The sequence below is a fragment of the Micromys minutus genome, assembly GCF_963924665.1.
Source record: "Micromys minutus genome assembly, chromosome: 29".
NCBI classification, from domain to species: domain Eukaryota; kingdom Metazoa; phylum Chordata; class Mammalia; order Rodentia; family Muridae; genus Micromys; species Micromys minutus.
The window spans coordinates 26449704-26474258 of NC_137964.1; the positions used below are offsets into that span (position 1 = coordinate 26449704).

Here is a 24555-nt window from a genome sequence, read left to right on the forward strand (position 1 = left end):
CCACCTACCATTTGTCACACACCCCCACCCCACCCCACCCCACCCCAAGGACAATCTGGTCCATATCATCCTGCCCACCTCCAGGGCCTGACCACCCCCCACCTGCAGGCCCCACAGCCGCCACCTTCGTGCCTCCCCCAGGCAGCATCACCCCGAGAATCCGAACACCTGAGACAGGCTCGGACGACGCCATCAAGAGTATCCTGGAGCAGGCCAAGAAGGAGATTGAGTCTCAGAAGGGGGGTAAGTATGACCTCTGACCCTTGCCTGCAACACCTCTGTCATCCCAGAACGTTCCAAGGCCAGTTGTAACCTCCAGGGCCCCGGAAGGGCCTGCCTGGAGCACAAACACAGGCAAGCCACTGCTCAGATATCCCCGGCAGCTCACTACTGCCCCCCCCAGAAAAATCTCAGCTGTTGAGCAAGACATCCAGGCCTGTGTCTTCACACCCCTCCACATCTCTCCCAGGATTCTTCTGGCCCCAGCTCACTGCTGAACCTTGAGGCTATCCCCTTACCCAGGCTATCTAGCCAACTCCTATTCACTTTCTTAAGCTTCACTTCCTCCAGGAACACCCCTCACCCCCCACCCCCCACTCTACCCCATCCCCCCCTCCCCCCCTGCTGTATCCAGACAGGCTGGTATGCTTCCCGCTGTGACCCACAGTATCGAATACAGTGCTAGCAGTGCTGGCCTTAAATCCTGGCTCAACTGTGAATTAGCTGTGTGGCCTTGTGCTGATGACTTAGCCTCTCTCTTAGCTTCCCCATCTTCTCATCTTTAAGACGGGAATGGTATTAGCTCTGCTTTCTGAAGGCTGTGGGAAAGGTCACGGGAGGTCGGTGCTCAGCAGCCAGAGGCAGGGACAGGGAAGACTGTGCACAAAGCATTAGAGTCAAAACCACCTTCTTTGTTGTGATCCTGCAGCCAAAATGGCTCTGTGGCCAGCCCCAAGTTGCACGCTTCAACCCTGCAGTGTAGACCTTGGCTGCCTGGGATCCCTGGACGCTGGGCTCTGTCCTCCCAGCCCACTGTGCGGTGTCTTCTGCCCCCTGGTGGCGGATCAATGCAGGTGTTCCAGTTGCAGAGTTCTATGAGGAAAAAGTGGCACTGACTGGACTTCTGTGGAGGCCCCTCTGTCTCTGGGAAAGGCCACAGGAGAGGGGACATGCCCAGCAGTTTACACTGTCCTACCAGATAATCCTCTGAGCCGTTCATGACTTTTTTGTTTGTTTAAAGACAGGATTTCTCTATGTAGCTTTGGCTGTCCTGGAACTTTCTCTGTAGACCAGATTGGCCTTGAAGAGATCTGCCTTACTCTTACTAGAAAACCTTAGCCTCTCAATTGCTGGAATTAAAGGTGTGTGCACCACCACCACCACCAGGCTACTACTGAATGCTAGTCTGGGGGCTAGAGATGTGGGTGAGACACGGTAGAAGGGTAGCGTTCAATTACACAGACCCTGACGTTCACAGTGCTCCCCCGCCCCCCAGGGCTAGAAACAGATGGGGGAAGTGTTAAAGTCAGCGGCAGGGCTGATGGGAATGTTCACACTCAGTACTAACTGCAAGAGTGGCCACACACCCCACTCCCACCCCCATATGCTTCAGACAGCTGGGAAAGCCAAACACAGGGGACTGGCCATCCCAGAGAATGGAGGATGTGTGGCTGACTGACAGATCCAGGTGTGTTCTTGACAGAACCAAAGGAAATGTCTGGGTGGGGGTGGCAGACATTTATACAAACCACTCATGACAGTGACAGGCTAGTCGCGGGTGACGGCAGAGGTGGCGGCAGCAGTGACAGTGACTCATGCCTTTACTCCCAGCACTCAGGACACAGAGGCAGGTGGGTCTCTGAGTTCAAGGCCAGCCTGTTCTAAAGAGGGGGTTCTAGGACAGTCAGGGCTACACAGAGAAATCCTGCCTCAAAAGAAAATAAGAACCTAACAAAACCAGCGACCGGATGGAAACAGCCTAAGGGAATTGGGTAAGGAATTGGGTAAGGTGTGACCCATGTGGCCCTAAACATAGAGTTTGCTCTAGTTTGGTTGTCTTTTGTGATGTTGGGGTTGAGGGTTCCACCCCCGAGCTCCATTCCCCAGTCCTTAATAAGAACAGCTTGAGTTTTGAGACATGAACTCACAAGCTTCAGGGCTGGTTTCACACTCCTGCTTTAGGCCACTGAGTCGCTGAGGTGGCAGGCAGGCCTATCCCCAGGCCCAGCTGGAAGAGGGAAGTCTCAATTTAGGGTGAAATTGTGAGATTAACAAATATATCTGGTACACACAGGCCAGAGGAGGACAGCGTGTGGCTCAAGTCCCCGAGACAGGGATTTTTACTGATCCTGGACTTTGGCTGGCTTTAGTAGTTCCTGTTATATCTCTGTTCAGGCGTATTCTCACCCCCCTAAAGAGATAAGCCTGTCCAGATAAGCAGCCACTCCCCAGTTCAGCCTCCCCAGCCGGCTGCTGGACTTTGAAGTCATGTGACCGGCACTTCCTGGGTTGTCATCCTTGGTTCCCCTCCCTGGTTTAAAAGTTTTACAAAGTTCCAGCTTGAATCCATGTTGGGTTCCTTTCCGTGACTCGATACTGGTCTATTTTAGTTTGGGGAAAAAACAAAAAAACAAAAAAAAAAAAAACATTATTCTAATGTCTGTGTGGTGGTCCCCAGCATGGAGGCTACACTGAAGGATGGTGGAGGAAGGTCGTGGTGACCTGCCTGGCTCAGTAGTCAGAGAACACTGAACCTGCCTAGAAAGTAGAGGCAGCCCCTAGTCACACCCTAATCAATTGCTGTCCTGAGACACGGCCTGGGTTTATGACATTCTCTCTGCTTACTTCTTGAGTGGACTTCTTGTTCCTTTCCTTTCACTTATTCATAGAACCAGCTGAGGCCCTGGGAGCTATGCCCCTGACCCAAGAATCAGTGTGCCTCTGATCTGACATTCCCTTTCCGCCCCTCCCCTTTCAGAGACACCGGTCAACCTGGGCTTTTTCCTATCAGTTCATTGATAAGATTTTCCCCCTACACCATGTTGTTTAATTAGCTTGCTTGGCAGCTTCTTGGAGATGGGTTACACACCAATCATCTTTCTTTGTCCTTTTTTCTAAGACAAGCTTTCTCTGTTTGGCCCTTGCCGTCGTAACTTGCGGTAATAAGATTCCTACCTGTTTCGCTGCCGTGGAGTTAGTATTTCAGTGTATCCACACCATTATTACTGTTGTTTGTTTGGTTTGGTTTGGTTGTTTTTCGAGGCAGAGTTTCTCTGTGTAGCCCTGGCTGTCCCAGACTCACTCTGTGAACCAGGCTGGCCTCAAACTCCCAGAGACCTGCCTGCCTCTGCCTCCCAATTGCTGGAATTAAAGGTGTGCCCAGCTTTATTAACCACTGTTTTTTCTTTGGACGTTTGGGTTTCCACCATGGTTTTTGCCATAGAATTCCTGAAAGAGCATCTTTGAATTACTGACTCTCGACCTTGGACTTTTTCGACTCATGGTTCATAATGCTTTTTGTGGGTTGTTTGTTTTTGTTTGTTTGGTTGGTTGGTTTGGTTTTTATACTGTCTCATTTCCTTGTTCACTTTCTCCCCATATACTAAGATTTTGCTATTAGCCTGATTTTTTTAATGCCTGCCTAATATTGCGCCAGAAGGACAGACATACCATTGCTTATTTAACCAGTCGTCCCGATACTGAGCACAGAGGTTGCCCCCACATTTCGATGGTATAGACACAGATGCTGCATACAACTGTGTCACAGTGATGGGCTCCTGTCCAGCCTACCAACCTTCCCACAGGTGAGTCCAAGAACTCCCCAGCCTCCGTGAGCATCCCCAACGGCACAGCCTCCTCCAGCACCTCAGAAGACGCCATCAAGAACATTCTGGAGCAAGCCCGCCGCGAGATGCAAGCCCAGCAGCAGGCCCTGCTGGAGATGGAGTCGAGTCCCAGGGGCCGCTCAGTGCTTCCCTCTCCTCCCGAGCGGCCCTCGCCAGCCACTGTGAGCCAGAACGGGGCCCTGACCTGTGTGAAGCAGGAAGATGGCGGCGGAGGCGGCTGCTGCAGCAGCAGTAGCAGCAGCAGTAGCAGTGCGCAGGCGCCGCTTGCTGTCCTGTCCCCCGCTGCATTCGTGCAGCGGATTATCCGCAAGGTGAAGTCGGAGATCGGCGACGCTGGCTACTTTGACCACCACTGGGCATCAGACCGTGGTCTGCTCAGCCGTCCCTATGCCTCCGTGTCGCCCTCCCTCTCCTCCTCCTCCAGTTACTCGGGGCAGCCCAATGGGCGAGCCTGGCCCCGTGGGGACGAGGCAACCATCACCCCTGAGGACGAAGCAGCTATGGGCGTGGGCGAGGACGAGGCCCCCAGGGTGGGAGAGCTCAAGGCCGAGGCCGGAGTCCCCGAGGTGGGCGGCGGGCGACTGCCCTACTACCCAGCGTACGTGCCTCGCACACTCAAGCCCACTGTGCCGCCCCTGACACCCGAGCAGTATGAGTTGTACATGTACCGGGAGGTAGACACGCTGGAGCTGACCCGCCAGGTCAAGGAGAAGCTAGCCAAGAACGGCATCTGCCAGCGCATCTTTGGGGAGAAGGTGTGGACCAGGGGGGACTCAGGAGCAAGGCCCACTGAGACCTTAGCCCTAAGATCTATAGACTGGAGGGTGACCCAGGTAGGAAGCGACTCCTCAGGAGCCCAGACAGATGTCTGTGGTGCATCTAGCCATCCCTGGACACTGAGTCAGTTAACAGCCAGTCCCCTGCCCTTTACCGCCCTCTGTAGCTGCCAGGGTCCAGCCTGTGAAAGGTAAGGATTCAGCCCAGCCCATTCCTCATGTCCCCGGCCAGTACTGGAACCTTTAGGTTTGAATAGGAGAGGTTTGAGAAAGGGTCACAAAGCTAGAGCTGGGAGAAGAGACTTAAGCAGGAAGTTCAGAGTAGCATCCTGGGGGTGGGGGGGAACCATGGCATGCCCTTATGGGTCAGGGGGTAGTTCTGTTCACAGGGCAGTGCTGAGGATGGAGAGAGCAGGTTTTGAAGGGGCTGGGAGGGGCCAGGAAGGCCACACATGGGATTTGCTAACCTGCCTTCCACCTGCAGGTGCTGGGACTGTCTCAGGGCAGTGTGAGTGACATGCTGTCACGGCCAAAGCCATGGAGCAAGCTGACACAGAAGGGCCGCGAGCCTTTCATCCGCATGCAGTTGTGGCTGTCGGACCAGCTGGGCCAGGGCCAGGCCCCAACTCAGCAGCCCAGTGCTAGCCAGGGTGAGTGAGGGCACAGTGCCTAGGCTCTACCACAAGTCAGTGGGCTTGTGTGCCCACCTCTACCCTCTCCATTTCTAATACCATTCAACTGCTGGGACAACCTGGGCAGCTGTCCCTGACCCTTCTCCCTCCTCTTTTCCCCCTGGAAGGAAGTTTCCATCCAGTGGAGGTGCAGAAGGCCTGGACCCAGGCAGGTACGACAAACACAGCCAGCGGAGCCCTGTGCTCCAACATGATCAAACTCCCTAGAGACTCCATGCTGTCCTTCAGAATCTTTCTCAACACAGACCTGGGCCAGTCACCTATTCATTGGTGACACCATACTCAGGGTGGAGCCTGAACTTTGCAGGGCTAGAAACAGAGGCTCGGAGAGTTACCTGAAGTCGCAGGGCCCATATGCAGGGCTTCTGGGGACCCGTGGGTAGCATTTATTTCAGAACACGTGGCTTCAGGCAGGACAGCCCACCTGCTCCAGAGACCATAAAGAGGCATCACTCCGGCCAATCTGTCAAATGGGGAACCGGTGAAGCCATACCTCAAGTCACAGAAATGAGCCAGGACTTCCAGCAGGGTCGAAAACCAGAAACAGTGTCTGGTGACAGAATTGCAGATCCCACCTTAGCAACAGGACTAGAGCTCCCTTTTAATGTGTGGCTACAAAATGGGAATAGTCTGTTGGTAGACAGACAGAAGGCAGACTGTAGACGGACAGAAGGCAAGACAAACATCTGGCAGAGACTCATAGGCAAGAGAGGTGACAAGTAGGGGAGACAGCAGGCCAGAGAGGCCACAGACAGGCCACAGACAGGTGACAGTGAGGCAGGAGACAGGCCAGACAGGTGATGGTCAGGCAAGCAGCACTCTGGGGGCAGAGGCAGGAGGATTATGAGTTCCAAGGCAGTGTTTTGCCATGTATGGAGGCCCATATCTCAAATTGAAAGTTTTGAAAGAAGTTCATCTGTCATGTAGTTGTAGAGAGAGTGCTTCCCCGAGATAACAAGGAACTGGCTCAACTCCTGGTGCCACAGAAAAAGGAAGAGCTATGTTACCATGATGACCCTGGGAGGTCCCTTCCTGGGGTGCACTGTGGCAGTGACAGGTGCCTTGGTACCACTCTCAGCTCTGACATGCCATCCTTCCCAGCCACACTCACTGGCTGTGACCGTTCCACTGTCTTTCTCCTGCAGCCAGTCCCACAGAGCCAACGTCTTCACCATCACCTCCCCCAAGCCCCACGGAGCCTGAAAAGACTTCCCAGGAGCCTCTGGGCCTGTCGCTGGAAAGCAGCAAGGAGAATCAGCAGCCTGAGGGCCGGGCCAGCTCCTCCCTGGGTGGGAAGCCTTTCTCAAGCAGCCAGGCTACAGGGGGCATCCAGGAGATGGTGGCCATGTCCCCAGAGCTGGACACATATTCCATCACCAAGAGAGTCAAGGAGGTCCTCACGGACAACAACCTAGGTACGCAGTAGGGGCCCGGAGTGCTGCCTGCAGCCCTAGCTCTGAGCACAGCACCACTGGGACTTCCAGTGACCTCGGGGACAGCCTGGAAGTGCCAGGCAGCCCTGAGCATGCAGAACCACTTGTTAGGGCTCTGACCAGGGCTCCTGCTGAGGGACGAAAAAGGGAGGTAGCATAGCCTGGCTCTCAGAACTGTCCTGTGGGGACCTTAAGAAACTTCAGTCACTTCAGCAATGATGTCCCCCCATGACCAAGTGCTACAGTGGCTATGTTCCTTCGCTGTCTGGTACATTCCTATGCATGCCAGCTCTGTCCCCAACCAGGGATACATGCAAACACAAGAGCTGTCACTATCATCTCTGTTATGAGAGGAACAGTGTTTTGTCTAAAAATACTCGACAGGAGCTGGGCACTGTGTGCATGCCATAATCCTAGCACTTAGAGGGCTGAGGCAGGAGGATTGCCACAAGTTTGAAGCCTGCCTAGACTACAGTATGAGTCTTTTCCCAAAAAGAAATCCTAAAGTTAAAAGTCAATAAGGTAGGCTCAGCAAATGGCTCGAGTGTGAATCCCCAGTAATGTTAAAAGCGAAGCATTGGGGCTGGAAAGATGCTTCAGTGGTTAAGGAGCACTGGCTGCTTTTCCAGAGGACCCGGGTTCAAATCCCAGCACCCACATGGCTAGCTCATACCCATCTATAGCTCTAGTTCCTGGGGATCTGACACACCGAGACACACGAGGAAAAGCAAAATAAACAGCCGGGCACGATGGTCCACATCTGTAACTCAGTGTTGAGAGGTGGGGAAGAGATAGGCAGGCCCCCTGGCCTCCGGGAAAATTGGTGACCTCAAAGTCCAGTGAGAGATCCCGACTCCAAAACCCGAAGTTTGGAGAGTTACGGAGTAAGACAGCCGAAGTTGACCTCTGACCTCCCTGTGCAGCCGCTGGAGCCAGGCTTATCACACATCTCTGTAAGCACTGCCCGGGAGGCCCCCTGGGCGAGAGGATCACAAGCTTGAGGCTAGTCTCAGCTCAGACAGAACACACAAATCAAAAACTCTAGAAGAGCAGCGGTGGCGAGAAGAGAGGGTAGCACAGAGTTGCCCAGCATGCATGGGACGCTTGGGTGCCCTGGCGCCCTCACCATCAAAGAGTCTAAGAGCCTCGGCACGTGTCCCTCTAGTCTGATCTTGAGGGGGATTACTGGCTCAGAGGTCAGACAGGCTTGAAATTCAGACGGATCCGCTTAGGGTATCCTTGGGGGAAGGGGTGGGATTCAACAGTACAGGGGGTCTGCTGGTAGTTTCCTGGGGTACTCCCCCCTAGGAATGAAGAACTTTACTAATGGAAAAGTAGTTTCTGTGTTCCTGTCCAGTGCCGCCCTCCCCAATCTCTTGTGCAGACAGAGTCCTGGGCCCACCTCCCTGGCCCGTTCCTCTGACTCCTGGGTCTCTGTGCCCAGCCTTGGGTGACAGTTGCCCTCTGCCCTGTCCCCAGGGCAGCGGTTGTTTGGTGAGAGCATCCTGGGGCTGACACAGGGCTCTGTGTCAGACCTGCTGTCGAGGCCCAAGCCCTGGCACAAACTAAGCTTGAAGGGCCGGGAGCCCTTTGTGCGCATGCAGCTGTGGCTGAGTGACCCCCACAACGTGGAAAAGCTTCGGGACATGAAGAAGCTGGAGAAGAAAGGTGAGAGGCAACCAGCTTCCAGACACACTCTAAAGACCCCTGGCTGGCAGCAATCCAGATACCCATATCCCAAAACGAGATATACCTCCAGTGACCTAACGACTCCCCTTAGACACCGCTCCTTATAGGTCCCACCTCCTCCCCCCAGTAGCGCTCAGATGAGGCTAAGCCTTCACCTCGAGGCCTCTGAAGAACCTTCTAGATATAAACCACATCAGACCTTTGTTCATATTTTGTTATTGTGAAGATACCATGCATCCTACAGTTCATTCAAAATGTGTAAAAATTTTTCTAAGAATTATTTATTTCATGTATGTGAGTACACTGTCGCTGTCTTCAGAGACACCAGAAGAGGGCATCAGATCCCATGACAGATGCTTGTGAGCCACCATGTGGTTGCTGGGAACTGAACTCAGGACCTCTGGAAGAGCAGTCAGTGCTCTTAACCACTGAGCCATCTCTCCAGCCCCGGGTCCATTCAAATTCTCCCCTCACATAGCAAACTGTTCTAAAACTTAGTCACTCCTCTGACAGTCTTGGCGGCCACAGAGCACCCCAGTTTGAGGACCCCCTGCCTACAAGCACCCTTCATGGCCTCTGTAGTGGCTGTGTTCAAGGAACACCTGACCCCAGCAGGCCTCACTGGCAACAGGGTTCAAGCAGGAAATAGGCCGGCATCTCTGGAGCCAGGGAACAGGAACAGAGGGAAAGGGAGTGGGCCAGAGAGGGCTCTGTAGGCTAGCTGGTCACTGTCTCTGGGGTTCTAGCCATCTGTGGCAAACAAGTGGACAGGAGGGCTGGTGACGGCCCCTCAATCTTCCCGCCTCCCTCTCCCCAGCCTATCTGAAGCGCCGCTACGGCCTCATCAGCACAGGCTCGGACAGCGAGTCACCAGCTGCGCACTCTGAGTGCCCCAGCCCCTGTCTGCAGCCACAGGAGTTGAGCCTCATGCAGGCCAAGAAACCACGTGTGGTGCTGGCACCCGCCGAGAAGGAGGCTCTGCGGAAGGCCTACCAGCTAGAACCCTACCCCTCGCAGCAGACCATAGAACTGCTCTCTTTCCAGCTCAACCTCAAGACGAACACCGTCATCAACTGGTTCCACAACTACAGGTATTGTGGCGGGACACAGGCACAGAGCAGTGGAGAGGGCCACAGGGACACAGGTTCCAGCCTAGGGCGAGGGCTCAAGCTGAATTCACCAGATACACCAACCTTATCACCTCCAGAGCCCTTCCCTGAGCCCCATGGTGGAAGCTGTAAACGAGGACCATAGCACCCTAGTCAGTGTCCACAGGATGTATTTGTAAACACGTGGCACAGTCAGCTCTGGCGGTGTGACTCCGACACTCCCACTCCATGCAGTGGCCTCCCACTTGTCACTCACACTCCATGCAGAAACCAGCAAGCCTCGGGCATGGCTGTCTCTCTGTGCATGGCTCTATCCTTAAGCCTGCCATTCTCCAGGCAGGCTCTCAGAGGGTCCCAAGTGCTGTGGCTTTTGTGAGACCACAGAGGGCTTCCCGAGGCTGGCCCAGGACCCCATGAAGGAGGCTTGGGGATTGTGGAAGATCATTCCCGAGACCCCACCCACTTACTGAGCAAGAAGTGTCACCAGTGTCCGTGTGGCACTGTGGAAGAGTCTGTCCATCCATTCTGGGACAGAGAGAAGTCCCAAGATGCCCAAGAAGGAGAAAGGGAGACGGGAGTGGGCACACATTCCCCGCTCTCCGGCCTTCCTGTTATCACATGCACCTTAGCTGTGCGGCCTCGGGCAGTTCATTGACCTCTCAGAGTCTCATGATGAGTCCACAAGACGAGACATGTCAGCCCTGCCCCCCAGCAGGGCTAGATGGCCTTCAGCAGAGCAGAGCTTCCTCCCCGTGCAGACACAGACTATAGCATGATAGGTAATGTGGGCCTTCACACTTTTCTCTCCTCTCCTCCTGAGTGACAGCGGTGACATCCACTCTGCTCCGTGTTGCTCCAGGAAGGGGCTGAACATTCTTTCACTATCCGTCATGGTCATTCATAAACATTGCAGACACACGCACAGTGAGCCAAGCTCCAAAGATCAGTGTTCAAAGCCACCCTCCCCGAGCTGCACACACAGCACAAGCCGGGTCATTTCACCCCCGGCCGGATTAATATGGCAAAAGAGGAGAAGGGCTTAGGGAAGAGGGAATATGGCCGCTAGACAACTTGAATCAAGAAGACATGCTTGATGGTGGGTCTTAAAAGACAAGTAAGAGTGTTCTCTGTGAGTTCGAGGCCAGCCTGGTATACATGGTGAGTTTCAAGCCAGCCTGGGCTGTATAGTGAGACCCTGTCTCAAAAAAGAAAAGGGGAGAAAAGAAAGAAAGAAAAAATCAGGCTGGCCATAAGCATAGCCCTGGGGTCCATCTGTGCCACAGGAAAGAAGTTTGGGGGCAGGGGACAGATGACACTGACAAAGTGCTTGGTGGTGTGAACGTGAAGACTGGATTGTGACCCTCAACACTCAGTTTTTTTTTAAAGCCATGCATTGGGCCAGCCGGCTGGCTCTGAGGGCACCAATGCCTCCTGCCAAGTTTGACAACCTGAACTCAATCCCCAGGACCCTTGAGGCTACAGGAAAGCATCAAGTCTCCCTGGCTGTATTGTGACTTCACACACACACACACACACACACACACACAGAGGAACACAATGGTGTATGTACACGCACGGAATACGTAAGTGTAATTTAAATTCTTAAAAAGAAAAGACACATGTACCTGTGATCCCAAAGCTGAGGAGGAAGAGGTGGGAAGCTTCTGGGGCTCACTGGCCAGTCTATCCAGCCATTGGGTGAGCACCAGGGTCTCTCACAGAGAGACTGACTGTCTCAAAAGCTGAGGTAAAGAGCTATTGAGAAAGATGCCAGACATCTTTCTCTGACCTCACGCTCCACCCCCAACCCAGTTAAGAGGAAATAAGGTATGTGGTTGTTGATGAAGGCTCCGGCCTACTCTTACTTTCCTTTTGCCATGATAAAACACTGAGCAGTAATGGCTTGGGGAGGAAAGGGTTAACTTACCCATCAGGTCAAGGGAGGTCATGGGAATGGAAGCCACACCCATGGAAGAAGCTTATTGGCCCACTCACTTGGCTCCTCCCCAGTTTAGGCTTCTCTAGTTCATTTCATACAGTCCCTTGCCTATGTGGGCTGGACCCTACTGTATCCATTAACAGTCAAGGCAGACTCCCTCATACAGGACCATGGGGCAGTCTGACAGAGGCAGTTCTTCAGTTGAAGCTCCCTCTACCCATTCCAGGTTCTGTCAATTTGACAATTAAAACCGTATATCACCCACCCAATGTTGACTTCTGGCTTCCACACACATACACACAGAGCTCTCAGTTATAGCGGAAGAAGGAAAGTACCTAATGTTAAGTCTGTACTGTTTGCACAACACCTACTCTGCCCCAGGCACTCGAGGGAGGCAGACAGTGCCCTGAGCACCTCCTGATCAGTTGCTGAGGCCACACAGTGTGACAGTCTGCACTGAGCTCTGGGAAGGAGGAGCAATAGGCAGTGTTAAAGAACATGACTATAGACATGAGTGTTACTTGGGATGGGGGTTTACAACCACGGTTCCTGTGGGCTAAGTGTGGGGTCAACAACCTCAGTCAAGCCCCAGACTCTCACCCTCGTCTCTGCCACAGGTCCAGAATGCGCCGTGAGATGCTGGTGGAGGGAACACAGGATGACCCAGACTTTGACCCAAGTGGGGGCCCCAGTGTCTCACAGCCAGGCCACACCCACATATACCACACCCCGCAGAGCCCTGACTCAGAGACTGAGGACCAAAAGCCCCCCATGAAGAGCCTGGAGCTGCAGGAACCTGAGAGTCCTATACACGGAGCTGCCCCAGACAGGGCTCTGGTGAAGATTAAGCAAGAAGAGGGTTTAGAGGTGGACAGGGACAGCCAGCCCCAGGACATAGGGGATCCAGACAGAGGGCAAGTTGGCCCCAAAGAAGAGCATACCCACCCTCTGGGGAACAATAAACTCTCAGAGCTGGCCCCCGGGCCCTTCCTTCCAGGCACACCCAATCCAGACTGCCCTTCATTGCACACTCCCCAAGAAAAGGAGACTGGGGAACAGGTTCGCTCAGAGCTTCTAAGTTTCAAGTCCACCTCCGAATCCTCATGCTGCAGCCTGGAGGGGCCACCGAACTCTCCTTCCGCCATCTCCTCGCCAGACCTCACGACATGTGTGTCACCCACCCCCTCCTCCTCAGCCCCCATCTCCCCATCCCTACCTGGTGCCCCACCTGCCAAAGTGCCGAGTACCAGCCCCACTGCTGATGCAGCCTTGCACCCCAGCCCTAAAGTGAACCCCAACTTGCAGCGGCGGCATGAGAAAATGGCCAACTTGAACAGTATAATCTACCGACTGGAGAGGGCTGCCAACAAGGAAGAGGCTCTGGAGTGGGAATTCTGACGCTGGGGTGAGGGACATACCCCAGAGGTCACCTTTTCTCCCTCCCTCCCTCCTTCCCTCTCCCAGATGTTGTGGAGCCAGAGAGGCAAGAACTCAGCCATGCAGATGTGGACGACAATGTTAAGCCGTTTACGTTTATTGTTGTATCACTAGTTACCTGAAGTTGTGTGTGAGCAGATGCCACCGCCTCTTCTTTGTGACAGCCCTGCTTGTACAAGGCACTGGAATCCTGCCCTCATCCTCTCCTCTGTGGGAAGGCAGGGCCAAAAAGGTACCACATTCTCACTCAAAAACTCCAAACTCTTTTAGAAAAAAATAAAGAAATATTTATAGACCTCTTTCAGCTATTTTAATAAAGGATCCTTTGGAATTTATCCCCAGCCAATGCTGTTTTGATATTAAAGAGAGTTATAAAATCAGATGTTGTCACTGCTGTTGTGGATCAGACACAGAAACTGTGTCATTTTTTGCCATGAGATGAGATTAAAAGAAGACAATTGTTCAAAGCCATCACAAAACACTAAGACGGACCAAATTCAGAGAACCCTTGGACTGCGGGGTTTGGTTGGGTTTTTTTGCCCCCACGCCTGCCTGTGAGACAGGGCACGATGCTAATGCTCTTCCAGAACCTGTGTTGCAAAAAGAAAGTCCAAAAGACTCTAAATGAAAACCTGGATGCCGCTGAGGATGAGACGGTGCTGGAGGGCTGTCTGCAGCCTCCGCGTCACAGGAGGCCCTGTTGCTGGTGGAAATGTTGCACTTCGTGAATGTGGTACGTGGTGCAAAGGCCTCCAGTCCCCTGAGTTAGAAGCCTTCTGTTCCAAATGAGTACAGGCAATGTGTTTCCAGAGCCTTCAGAAAGCTGCATGTGGGAGAGGTGCTCAAAGGGAAACGCTAAAGTCAGAGTGACCCTGGCTCCCATCCTGAATCGTGGCTGTGCTTAGAAGGCTTCTCCTGAGATCTGAGACAGGTACTTCATTCCAGAGAACACAGTGGCTTCCATCTTCCTTCCTTGCTTCCAGAAAGGGCAAGTGTTAGTCCACCATCGCCCCAAAAGCTTAGCATCTAGCTCCAAAAACCTAGATGCATTTGGTCAGAAACCTCAACGCCATTTCTCGCCATCATCTTTCTCATCTGTGCCATCCTGGAAGGTGTCCACGGGTGTGTGGAGCTCGGTACGGCCAACATTACCACAGCATGGCCACCACATTCCCATCTCTTGGTCTGTTCTTTTTCTACACAAGATCTGCTTGGGATTAAAGATGGGAGCTCCCCTAACTCAGAAGCAATCTTCTTCCAACATCATGATTGTGATCTCTAGGGACAAAGGTCCCGTTGGATGAGACGGTCCTAATACCGACCTTGAGCTTTTCTCTTTTTCCTTTATTTTATTTTATTTTATTTCCTGAACTGTAGAAGCTGAACCTGGTGACTGATAATGTATTACGTGGTCATCTTTGTTGCCAACCCAGCGCTTGAGGGGAAAAATAGCCGCTCCATGCAGTGACTATCATGTGAGCCAAAATGTTTCCAGAAAGGAAAGAAAATAAGGAATGTTCCGGAACTCCTAACTCTCATGCACCCAGCTCAGGCTGCAGACAGTCAACATCAGACAGGCCCCGGAAAACCTCCTTTCCATACACAACCCTGGCTATGCATCGAGAAGTTTTCCACTATATACATTTTTATCCAGAGGAGGGTATTTTTGTATTTTGACACTAGAAAATGATGACAAGTTTTCTGAGGAATCCATTTGGGGACAAACGAAGCCTGCCTCAGCCTCTGCCCACCCCAGTTGCTACACACCCACCAGGAGACCACATCTCTTTTCACCTTGAAATTCCACGTTGGGTCCACGAATGGCACACACAGATGCGGCTCAGCCGAATCCACTGTGGCTTTGGCTTTAGTGTGACAGGATTTGGTGTGACCTTTGAACACAGAAATCTGGTTGTGCAGAAGCCCATGGATCTGCAAACAGATCCATCCAGTCCACATCCTACAACGGTTTAAAAAGAGAACACACACACACACACACACACACACACATACACACACAAACTGTTTCTATGAGAGATTGATGAACTTTGTCTAAAATTTTAAAAAAGGGACGCATTCTGTAAACACATCTCTAAATATACAATTGTATAATAATCTCAGGTGTCCCCATTTGTTCTGGAGCTTGGGTGCAAGATGGGGTCAGAGTTGGTGGTCCTCGGAAATTTTACACAAAATAAGGGGAGTTTATTTCTGTTGTGGGGGGTTTGGGTAGTAGACTTTTTCTTTTTTTTTTTTTTTAAGGCAGTCTCACTTTGTAGCCCTGGCTGGCCTGGAACTCATAGAGATGTCTGCCTCTGCCTTCTGAGTGTAAGGATCGATTTCTTTATTATTTGGGTGCGTGGTGTTTGAGCATGGACACGTGTGGAGATTAGAGGACAGCTTGCCATGGTTGATTCTCTTCCAGGGAATCGAACTAGGGCCGTGAGGCTTGCATGACCAGTGTCATAACCTCCCGAGCTACCTCAGCAGCTCAGAGCCATGTATTTAAAAACCAAGCTTTTTGGATTGCTTGCTTGTTTATATATTTAAGGAAGCAGGGTTTTTCTGTGTTGCCCTGGCTGGCCTGGAACTTGCAGAGATCCACCTGCCTCTGCCTTCTGAGTCATGGGCTTAAAAGCACTACACCTTATCTGGTTTCACTACATGGCTCAGCCTGGCCTCCAACTTACAATTCGCTCACCTCACCTACTGAATTCTGGGGTTCCTGGTGTCCAGCAGAAACCTGGTTATTTGTGGTTTGTTTGTTTGTGGGGCAGGATCTCATTGGCCCTGTCTGTCCTGGAACTCACTGAGGTCTACCCACCTCAGCCTCTCAGAGCGCTGGGATTAACTGGGTTCGCCAGCACAGTTGGCTACGTGATTTGTGCTTGAGAGTCTCATGTGATCCACGGTGCCCTCAGATTCACTTTATAGTGAAGGGTGACTCTGAACAACTGATCTTCTCTCCTGAGTGCAAAGAGTGTAGGCATGTACCACCACACCCAGAAAATACTGGCTTTTTAATTGGGTGCCAGCAAGCAAATGTGAGTGTGTGTCCCTTGAGCATTTGCAAATGTCACCTTCTGAAATCTAAACTCTGGCCTGATGGGGCCATGATCTGTTGCAACAACAGACAGCTGAAGAGTGGACTCCTCTGCCCACAGTCATCTGTAGGGGTCCCAGCTGCTCTGGAGGCAGCAGGGGACTTGAAACCCTGTCCTCCATAGCGTGGTCTGACAGCCGGGCGGTTAAGACTGAGCCTCGCTTGTACCTGTGGCCACGACCCATAGCCAACCTCTCAATGGAATGGGCAGCAGGTCTCTGCTAAAAGCCTTTCACAGATAGCCCCGCCCACTCCCAGCTGTATAATGCAAGCCTCGGTTTCCACATCTGTAATGTGGGGTGTTGCAGTAGTGATTCAAGGTACATTCTGGCGGAGCATCTTGGAATTGTGTGGGGGATGGGTACACCTGCCCAGTGCCTGAACCAGGAGCTTGCCAACCATGTGACCATCATGTGAAGCAGAACTACTTGCCTCGTGCCTCAGTCATCACTCAGCCCATGAGCCAGAGCCACATGTGGCTCAGACCATTCACTGGTCCGGAAACCTATCAACAAGCTCTGGTTTCCACATGCCCTCTTGGGGGAGGACTCGTTGATTCATTATCCCCACCATGACTAAGAGAACTTGCCTGAATCCCAGGCAGCACACAGTGGGGGTGGGAAATCAATGAGAGTTGTCCCGGGAAGGGCAACCTTGTAGGTGGGCCTAGGTAGGTGTCTCTGAGTCACACAGCCAGACTTGGCTTCCATGCCAGCCCCAGTTCTGAGAGCTGTATGTCATTAAGGGAGTGCCTAAACCTCTCTCTGCCTCTGTTTCCCCAGCTGTCAAGTATGGATGGCTATATGTTTCCTTACCTAATAGCTATAAACTTCAGATTACTGGGTGCTGGCCATTCTGGTCCCAGGTCAACACTCCTAAGAAGGGTAAGAATCAGAGTCATGGGACAAGGTGATAAAAGAGATGTATTCCTGTTAGTTCCTCAAAAAGCTGAGGCAGGGGGGTTACTTGAGTCTGGTCATTTGAGAACAGCCTGGATAACACAGCTGAAGCCACCCTAAGACCCAGGAGCAGTAGGGCTGGGCAGAATGGATCTTGTCCAAGATGACCCACTAGGAAGCTAGCCTGTGACCCTACCCTGGGGCAACCACATGTCAGCCTTAAAGCCAGGTCCCACATTGGGTCACCTAGGACTCTGTTTCCTCTGTAAAATGGCTGTGACCAGACAGCAGTGTTTGTAGCCTGTGGCTATGGCTACTGTGTGAAGCTGCCCACTTTGGTGGCTCCCTGTCCTGAATGCTTGAGGAATGAGTCTGAGGTTGGCCACCTAAGTTCCCTCCCAACAGAAAAAAAAGAGACAAAACACATGAGCCCAGAAACTGACTTTAAGGGTTCCAGAAATACTTCCCTCTCTGCCTGTATGATCCCTGGGCCTGGATAACAGCGATGTTATCACGCAAGACTCTGAAGTACTTGCTCAGCCAGCAGCCCAGTGTGGCTGCCTTCTCTTCACCATCCCAAGTCTGGTTGGCCTTCTCTTGGATATCACAGCCATCCTCGTCCCCTGGGACCCCAGGACCCACAGGTATTCGTGCCCAGCATCCCCTGGTGGACAGGAGGTTCACCTGCACGTAGCTGTGGTAGTGTTACTGCAAACACCCATGGGCACACTAAGACCCTCTCAGGTCCCTGTGTGTGTTGTCTGTGGTTCCATCTTTAACTGAGAACTGTCTAGCTGTTCCACCTCAGCGACCTTGTGCTGGGGTCTGTCCCTCTACATCGCCACCAACCTTGTCACTTTTTTCCTAGTAGCTATCTGATGGACCCTGGGTGACCCCACTCATGTCTCACTGGCCAGCCTGGGCCACAGGGTCATTCTTTGGCAGTCAAATGGCAAGATCCTGGCTGATCCAAGTTGATTGGTAACTTGGGAGGGTGGATGCTGTGTACCTATGACCTCTCACCCAAGTGTTCCTCCATCCATCCCTAGCTGCCTCTTAGAATATTCCTGACCACAGTGCCTCATGATATTTTGTACCTTGCACACATAACCATAGCAGAAGGGCAGAGGGATGTCAACATTGACTAACTCTGTCACTGAGTCCACCAGTCACTACAAGGAGTATTTTGATAAGAATACACATGTGAGCCTGCCTCTTGGAGCAGCCTCTGCCACCCCCCCCATCCCCCTAGTCCATCCATGTGCCTAGCTGACTCAGTCAGCTGTGGCCCCAGGGGTTTGGGAGGACTCAGTGTGTGCTAGAGACTCAGGGGCACATGGTCCCCTGACCACAGTGCTCTTTGTGAACTTGAACATGAGTTATGCAGCTTGCCTGGTTCACTCTAGATCCAGATGTCCCCGAAGACACGTAATTTTTCCAGGCTGCCAAGGGAGCTGCGGCACATCCTGAGTCTACATTTGGAAGACCCTGGGCCTCAACCACCATGTTGGGCCTCTCTGGGCCTGCTACTTCCTTTCCCTTTCCATGAGCCCAGTGAAGAAGAGAGGACGCAGCACTCATAGGGACATTACTAATCACTGCTTCTTTCCCCCAGTTTTCATAGTTCCAGGATTCTCTGCACTTTAACCACGGAGCTACCAGGAACAGGCCATAAGAAGGGTCATGGCTTTGTTGTTGAGACGGGGGTCTTACTGTGTGGCCTAGACTGGCTCCCTGCTACAGCGCCAATCCTACTTCAGCCCTGATCACTGGGATGACAAAGGCAGACAATCATCAGGTCTGGCCAAGAGCCCAGCTTGGACCCCTTCCCATTTATGTGCCTCCGAACCCTCAGGCAATTGGGCACAGCTCACCTGTCAATCATCTCCTTTTTCTTTAGGCCCTGTAGTCCTCCATTCACCTCCTGAGGGCATCCCAGCTGACTCTCCAGCTGTGTGGCCTTGGCAACCTCTAAGTTCCCCCCAACCCAAGACCGCCCTCCCCCCCAGCACAGGATGAGGCCAGAGGCTTCCCTAAGAAGTGACAGGACTGCCTGGCTAAAGGACAGCAGTTGCTTCCTTTATGTCAACTGTGGGTTCTGCAGGGAGGAAAATAATACAAGCAGCCATTTCTCAACCAGCTTTTATTGTGGCCCCGTACCCTGTCCACGACTGATCTCTCTCCTACGCCAGGATCAGCTGGACTTTATCTTGTGCTTTGGGGAAAGGGGACATCTCTACCCTTGCCCCCACACCTCCTGCTTCCGTACCTTTAGAGTTTGTAAACCCATCCCGGATCCCGGACTAGAGTCTACACCTCAGCCCTCCAGCTGGGCAACTCCAGAAAGTTTTGAGGCCACAGTGGGAGAGTTGAGGAGACAGACGGAGACCAAGTCCCCAGAGGCACTACCTGTGCAGAGAGCTGAGCTTAGGAGACAGAGGATGAGGTAAGGGCCAAGTCAGTAGGCGCCTGTGTGTCTCCTGCTAGGGCCTGGCTCCCTAGGGACAATGCCACCCCGTGCAGCCAGCCAACAGTAACAAAAGTGGTGGTGGTGGGGGGGGGAGATGGAATACTTAACTTCACTGAGGAAAGAAAGTATTCTCTGTACTTCAAAACCCCACAGCCAAGCCCTGGCCCCTGAGCCAGCAGGGAGCCAAGGGGCCCTGGCGACAGACGTAAGCACCCATGGAACCTCAGCTCAGGGCCTCCCGGGTCAGAGGAGAGGGAGGGACCAGGGTGAAATGTGTCCATAGAATGCAGTGATTGGAGTTGAGTGTCCTCCAGTCCCGGGGCGGGTCACCGAGGAGGACTGTAAACAAGACCCAGGTGGGGCTGCAGGTCCTGCCCAACACTCTGGAAGACGGCCAGCACTGTGGTGAGTGGGAGGTAGACCCAGCACGGAGGCCCACTGGTCACCTGCAGTGGCCAGGGACAGTGCCTGGACTCTCCCCCTGTAGGCATGGAGTCAGGCTCTGTCTCCTCCAGGTGAACCTCTGAGGAAGATGGACCACAGCCCAGGATTGAAGCCAGGTGAGGCCCTGCTTCTGCCCAAGCAGAGTTGTGAGGCCTGCCTGCAAAGCTGGACAAAGTCCTGCCTTAGCTGGTTCCAGGCCAGAAGCCTTGGGGACCTATCCAGTTCAAGCTCCACCTTCTACCTGCCGCTTCAGGCCCACAGCAGCAGCTCGGAAAGCAGCTACCAGGTTCAAGCCTTAGATCCTTGTGAGGCCCGGCACCTGGTGGACCCTGGGCCCCACGGGCCTGTGGCCAGCTTCAGGGCTGTGAAGGTCACACAGGCTACCCTGGGGCAGAGTTCTCTAGAAACTAGCTCCTTGGGATCTAGAAGCACCTTCAGGTTCAGCTCCCAGGTTCTTCTCAGAAGTAAGCGCCTCTGATCCGAGGGACCCAGATCTCCTGAGTCATATGTTCAATGTCCCCTGGGAGCCTGGCTTGAAACCATTTTAGGGCCTTCTGTATTCAGGCTTTGCTCACAGCCAAGTAGGTCCCTTAGGGCTGGTCCTGGGTTTGAATCTCACTCGAACCAGGATGCCAGGGGGCCTCCAGGCTAGCTAAGCCAGCCAAGCCTACCTGGCCTCCACGCCACTGATTCCTGAGGGCCCGCACCTCTAGTCCGTATCGCTCGTGCAACTGGGCAAAGGATGCCAAGGGCCCGTTGGCCGCAGATGCCCTGCGGCGGGGTGGCAGTGGCGGGCGCTGGGGGGCTCCAGCGGGTTGCTCAGGTAGAGCGCTCCACACTGCCCGACCATTCTCCTTGGGTCTCGGGTTCAAAACCTGGCTTGGGCTGGAGGGTAAGGCGTTGGCCGGGCTTCCCTCGCGCATGGCCGCCAGCTGCTGCTCCAGCTCGCGCACCACCAAGCGCAGATAGTGGAAGCTGGCCCGGGACAGAGCCTTCACCCAGCCCTCCAGGGCCGCCTGGCTGTCAGCTGCCAGCACATAAGGCCGGGAACGGCCACCCGAAAAGCGCACGGCGAAGGCGAACTCCTCCCGGGCATCCACCAGCTCCACCGTGCAGCCCTCCAGCAGGATGACGCCCAGCGGCTCTCGGCTACCTTCTGTCTCGAAGTAGAAAAGCATGTTGCCACGGAGCACAAACCAGCGCCGGTGTGAGCCCGCCCCACGCCCACCACGCTTGTGCAGGAAGCCCGCATTGTCCACCGGAGCATCACAGGTCGCGTAGAAGGCCAGGCTGCGCTCGTTGAGCTTCATGGCCACTAGGCCTGCACCTGTCCCCTGCACGGGACCAGATGTTACTCCTATGATCACAGACTCCCAGGCCGCTAAGCAGCCTTCTTCTAACACCCCCACCCCTGACCCCCCAGTGAGCATGGTGAGACGGGACTCGAACCAGAGTCTCACACAGCTACCTGGAAGGTGCCTGCTGCCCTTGACCAGAGAAGGTACATTAAGCATTCAGCTCGCCAGACACTAACACAGGTTAGCTCCATCTAGCAGTGACCTTGGGTGGTGGGGGCTGGTTTTATGGTTACATTCAAGTGTCAGATAGGGAAACAAAGGCACAAGGAGGTCAGCCGCAAAAGCAAAGTTCACAAAACAAGCTGACTAGAGCCTTTGCTAGTGCCTGGAGGTCCCAGGTCTGTGACTCAGCCTTGGTTTGTAATCAGGTTGGTGAGAGAGGGAGCCATGACCGGGGTAAATCCTTCTGCTGTGAGGACAATGACCAGAGGAGGGCAAGAGTGGAGGAAAACACACTTAACTGGAGTGGCGACTGGAAAATAACCTAGACAAAATGCAGGCTTGGCCCAGACAGGGAGGAAGGGACAAGGCGAGCTAACATATGCCTCCCAGAAAGCACACACTGGGGGCAGGCAGTAGGGCTTATTGGGGAGTGGCACATGGGTTACCAGTGTGGCCACTTAGAGGAGGCAGGCCCTGCACCCACGGGTCCCCTGTCACAACCTCACTTCGTGTAGATGGCTGTCATACTTTCAAAAGGCCTGGAATGCACTTAACAAATGACCGTGTGGCGCCTTCCCCCAAGGTCTGGAGGGCTGAGGTCTGGGTGGTGGCTCTGCAGGGCCAGGCTGTGCTACTGGGTGGAGGGAGAAGCTGCTGCCAAACAAATATGCCACCCACGTTGTAGTCGGGGACAGCTTCCCGCTGAATAAGAGGCTAAGACCTGCTTGGCCCAGAGCTGATGGAGCCTCGGCCCCTGAAGGCTCAGGTGAGTTTAATCCCTAGTCTGCCTCGTGCTGCTGTGTGACTTCTTATGCCAGCTGTCCCTCTCTGTGCCTCTGCTTCTCTCTGCACAAGTGACTCATAACACTCCTGACAAATCAACCTCACGTGACTGACAGGCCCCACTGCTCACAGAACGTACCACAGGCTGCCCACCCAGTTCTGTTCACTCCTGTCCGTCACAGGTCAGCTCAGTCTCCAGGCTGGGTCACCTCAGGGGCACACAGTCAGCCTCTCTGGACTTCTAGTTCTTCATCTAGAATATGAGAGCAAAATTACTGAAGTCAAGGTTATGGCAATGAGACAGGACACAGGGAAACAGGCCCTCTGGCCGCAGCAGCCATTGGTAGAGCCGTTGGCGGCTCTCTACCTTTGCCCCTTCCTATCTGGCCGCCTCAAGGTAAGATCACCTCTCTAGGGCCCTCCCCTGGGACCACAGAGGGACTCTTACCTCCTGTGACTTCTATCAGCTTCTTAGTCCAGCCCAACCCTCCCCACCCCCCTGCCCTGATCTCAGCTCCTTTCCCAACCCCTGCCTGCCTGTGTCAGCCAGCCTCAGCCACCTTGCTCAAATGCACCAGACACTTCCTCCCTGGGGTGCCCTTCCCTACCACACATCGCCTAGAAGGAAGCATCCTCTAACCAAATCAGACCACCAGATGCTGCCCTGCACCCCAGCTGGGAATTACCTGGGTCGTTCATGCCTGCTCCGGAAGGGGAGGGTTTTTCTGCCAGGATTTGAGTGTCCAACTGTGTGGCATGTGCTCAGGAGCCTACATGACAAAACCTTTGTCATCATGACGACTCTGTGACAAGGGGTGGTCCCTACCCCACATTCATGATGTGCCCAAAGAACAGGGCTTGGAGCCAACAGCCCAATGGGGCTGAAACCTTGGCGTCCTTTTTCCCCACCAGGATTCACAGTATCTTGCCTGGTACCCATCAGCCATCCTCCCACAACTGCCCAGCTGGAGGCACCCTGGCCCAAGGTCACCAGCAGACAGAAGGCCCATCCAGGTGTCTAGCCCTTGCCTGCTCTGGCTGAGCAAACACACAGGCTCCAGCTTCCCCTTGGAAGGAGTAAGTGCTCACCACTTTCTAACCGTCCTGCTGAATTCTGGTTCAAAGTCTGCTGAGGGCCCCAAGCTACAAGCAACAGGGCCTAGGCACCATTGCTGTAGGGACCAAATTCCTGTCCGGGCTGATCTAGGTTGGAAGACCACACTTCCCAGACCTCCGATGTCTCAATGGGCTTCAAGGAGGCTCAGATGAGCTAAAATAAGGACAGCCTGTGACAAACTACAAGGAAAGTATCTAAAGTAGGCGACGCGCCCAATGTGGCGCTCACACCTGCCACCCCAGCACTTGGAAGGCAACGGCCGGCCTGATTCCGACACAGCAAGACCCTGTGTTTTTTTTAAAAAACAAAATCGACACATGCAGGGTATAGTGTGCACACCTCTGATCCCAGCTCTCGCAGGGCAAAGACAGGAGGAGCTCTGTGAGGCTAGCCTGTTCTACATATCGAGTTCCAAGCTGGCCAAAGCTACACCGTTAAGACTGTCTCAGAAACACCACCACCCACAAAAAAGGCAGGACTGGCAAAACAGATAAGGGTGCTTGCAGCCAGGCTTTCTGACCTGAGTTCGATTCCCAGGAACCAAGTGGCAGAAGGAAAGAACCGACTCGGGCAAGCTGTCTTCTGACCTCCACACGTAAACAAAAAACCAAAACAAAAAGAAAAGAAAATATATAAATTTTAAGGCAAGTGATGACTCCACCATACGTAGGGTTACAGATGGTTCCAAGGCTAGGATCTGAGGGAAACTGAGGCAGGTCACTACCGCAGAACCTCAAGTTCTGGCAGCACTCGGCCGGGCCGTGATGGAGGCCGCGGGCGGGTCCCAGACGACAGCCGCGCGGATGCTGTCCCCGTCGCGGTCCCCTCCCGCCCGGCCTTACCTAGCAGTGGGACAGACGCGACATTCAGTCCTGCCCATGGCCCGGATCAGCTCTGGGGCGGCGAGGAGAAAGCGCTTTGTCTCCCGGAGGCCGAGCGGCGGCGACCCGCGGGCGCCCCTTTAACCCTGAGCGGCCCGCCCAGGAGGACCCGCCCCTGAGCCACAGAAGCCTGCCTATTGGTCAGCTCCGCCAGACCCCGCCTCCGGGTTTACCCCGCCCCTCCGCGCGTGCCTGAAAATCACTCTTAAAGGGACCGTGCCGGGGTCAGGAGTTCCCCAGAGTTCTGTCCCAGAAAAACCTGAGGATTTGAGCGAGGAAAAATTGGCGCAGCTAAGACACAAAGCTCGGGAGACGGCTCAGTGGGTAAAGGCGCTTGCTGCCAAGCCTGGGGACCTGTAATGTAGAAGGTTCCAGAGAATTGACTCCCACAAGTTGCTAACCACGGTGTGCTCACAGT

At 53.7% G+C, this 24555-nt stretch overlaps 2 protein-coding genes across 3 annotated transcripts in view; one reads left to right on the forward strand and one right to left on the reverse strand.

Moving 5' to 3' along the window:
• CUX2 (cut like homeobox 2) overlaps nucleotides 1–12881 on the forward strand; it is a gene marked incomplete at both ends in the record, with an annotated part of 173527 nt that extends 160646 nt beyond the window's left edge. Inside the window, 7 exons of the mRNA XM_080941256.1 lie at nucleotides 142–243; nucleotides 3804–4600; nucleotides 5106–5271; nucleotides 6459–6728; nucleotides 8226–8414; nucleotides 9253–9526; nucleotides 12101–12881. Of these exons, the coding sequence (XP_080797382.1) occupies nucleotides 142–243; nucleotides 3804–4600; nucleotides 5106–5271; nucleotides 6459–6728; nucleotides 8226–8414; nucleotides 9253–9526; nucleotides 12101–12881 (2579 nt within the window). The remainder of the gene's footprint in view (nucleotides 1–141; nucleotides 244–3803; nucleotides 4601–5105; nucleotides 5272–6458; nucleotides 6729–8225; nucleotides 8415–9252; nucleotides 9527–12100) is intronic.
• Nucleotides 12882–19081: 6200 nt separating this feature from the next.
• PHETA1 (PH domain containing endocytic trafficking adaptor 1) lies at nucleotides 19082–24218 on the reverse strand. 2 transcript variants are annotated; one of them, XM_080940683.1, is made up of 5 exons: nucleotides 24099–24218; nucleotides 23777–23843; nucleotides 22826–22909; nucleotides 22279–22392; nucleotides 19082–21170 (listed from the first exon to the last, which is right to left on the reverse strand). In XM_080940683.1, the coding sequence occupies exon 5, from the start codon at nucleotides 21144–21146 to the stop codon at nucleotides 20427–20429; it is 720 nt and encodes a 239-aa protein (XP_080796809.1). In that variant the 5' UTR covers nucleotides 21147–21170; nucleotides 22279–22392; nucleotides 22826–22909; nucleotides 23777–23843; nucleotides 24099–24218; the 3' UTR covers nucleotides 19082–20426. The 2 variants fall into 2 exon arrangements, with proteins under 2 accessions (XP_080796809.1, XP_080796810.1); XM_080940684.1 differs by having other exon boundaries at nucleotides 23777–23838; nucleotides 24099–24187.
• Nucleotides 24219–24555: the final 337 nt, after the last annotated feature.

Excerpts from the sequence above, each read along its gene's own strand:
- PHETA1 (XM_080940683.1), bottom strand. The coding sequence starts at position 21,146 with ATGAAGCTCAACGAGCGCAGCCTGGCCTTCTACGCGACCTGTGATGCT.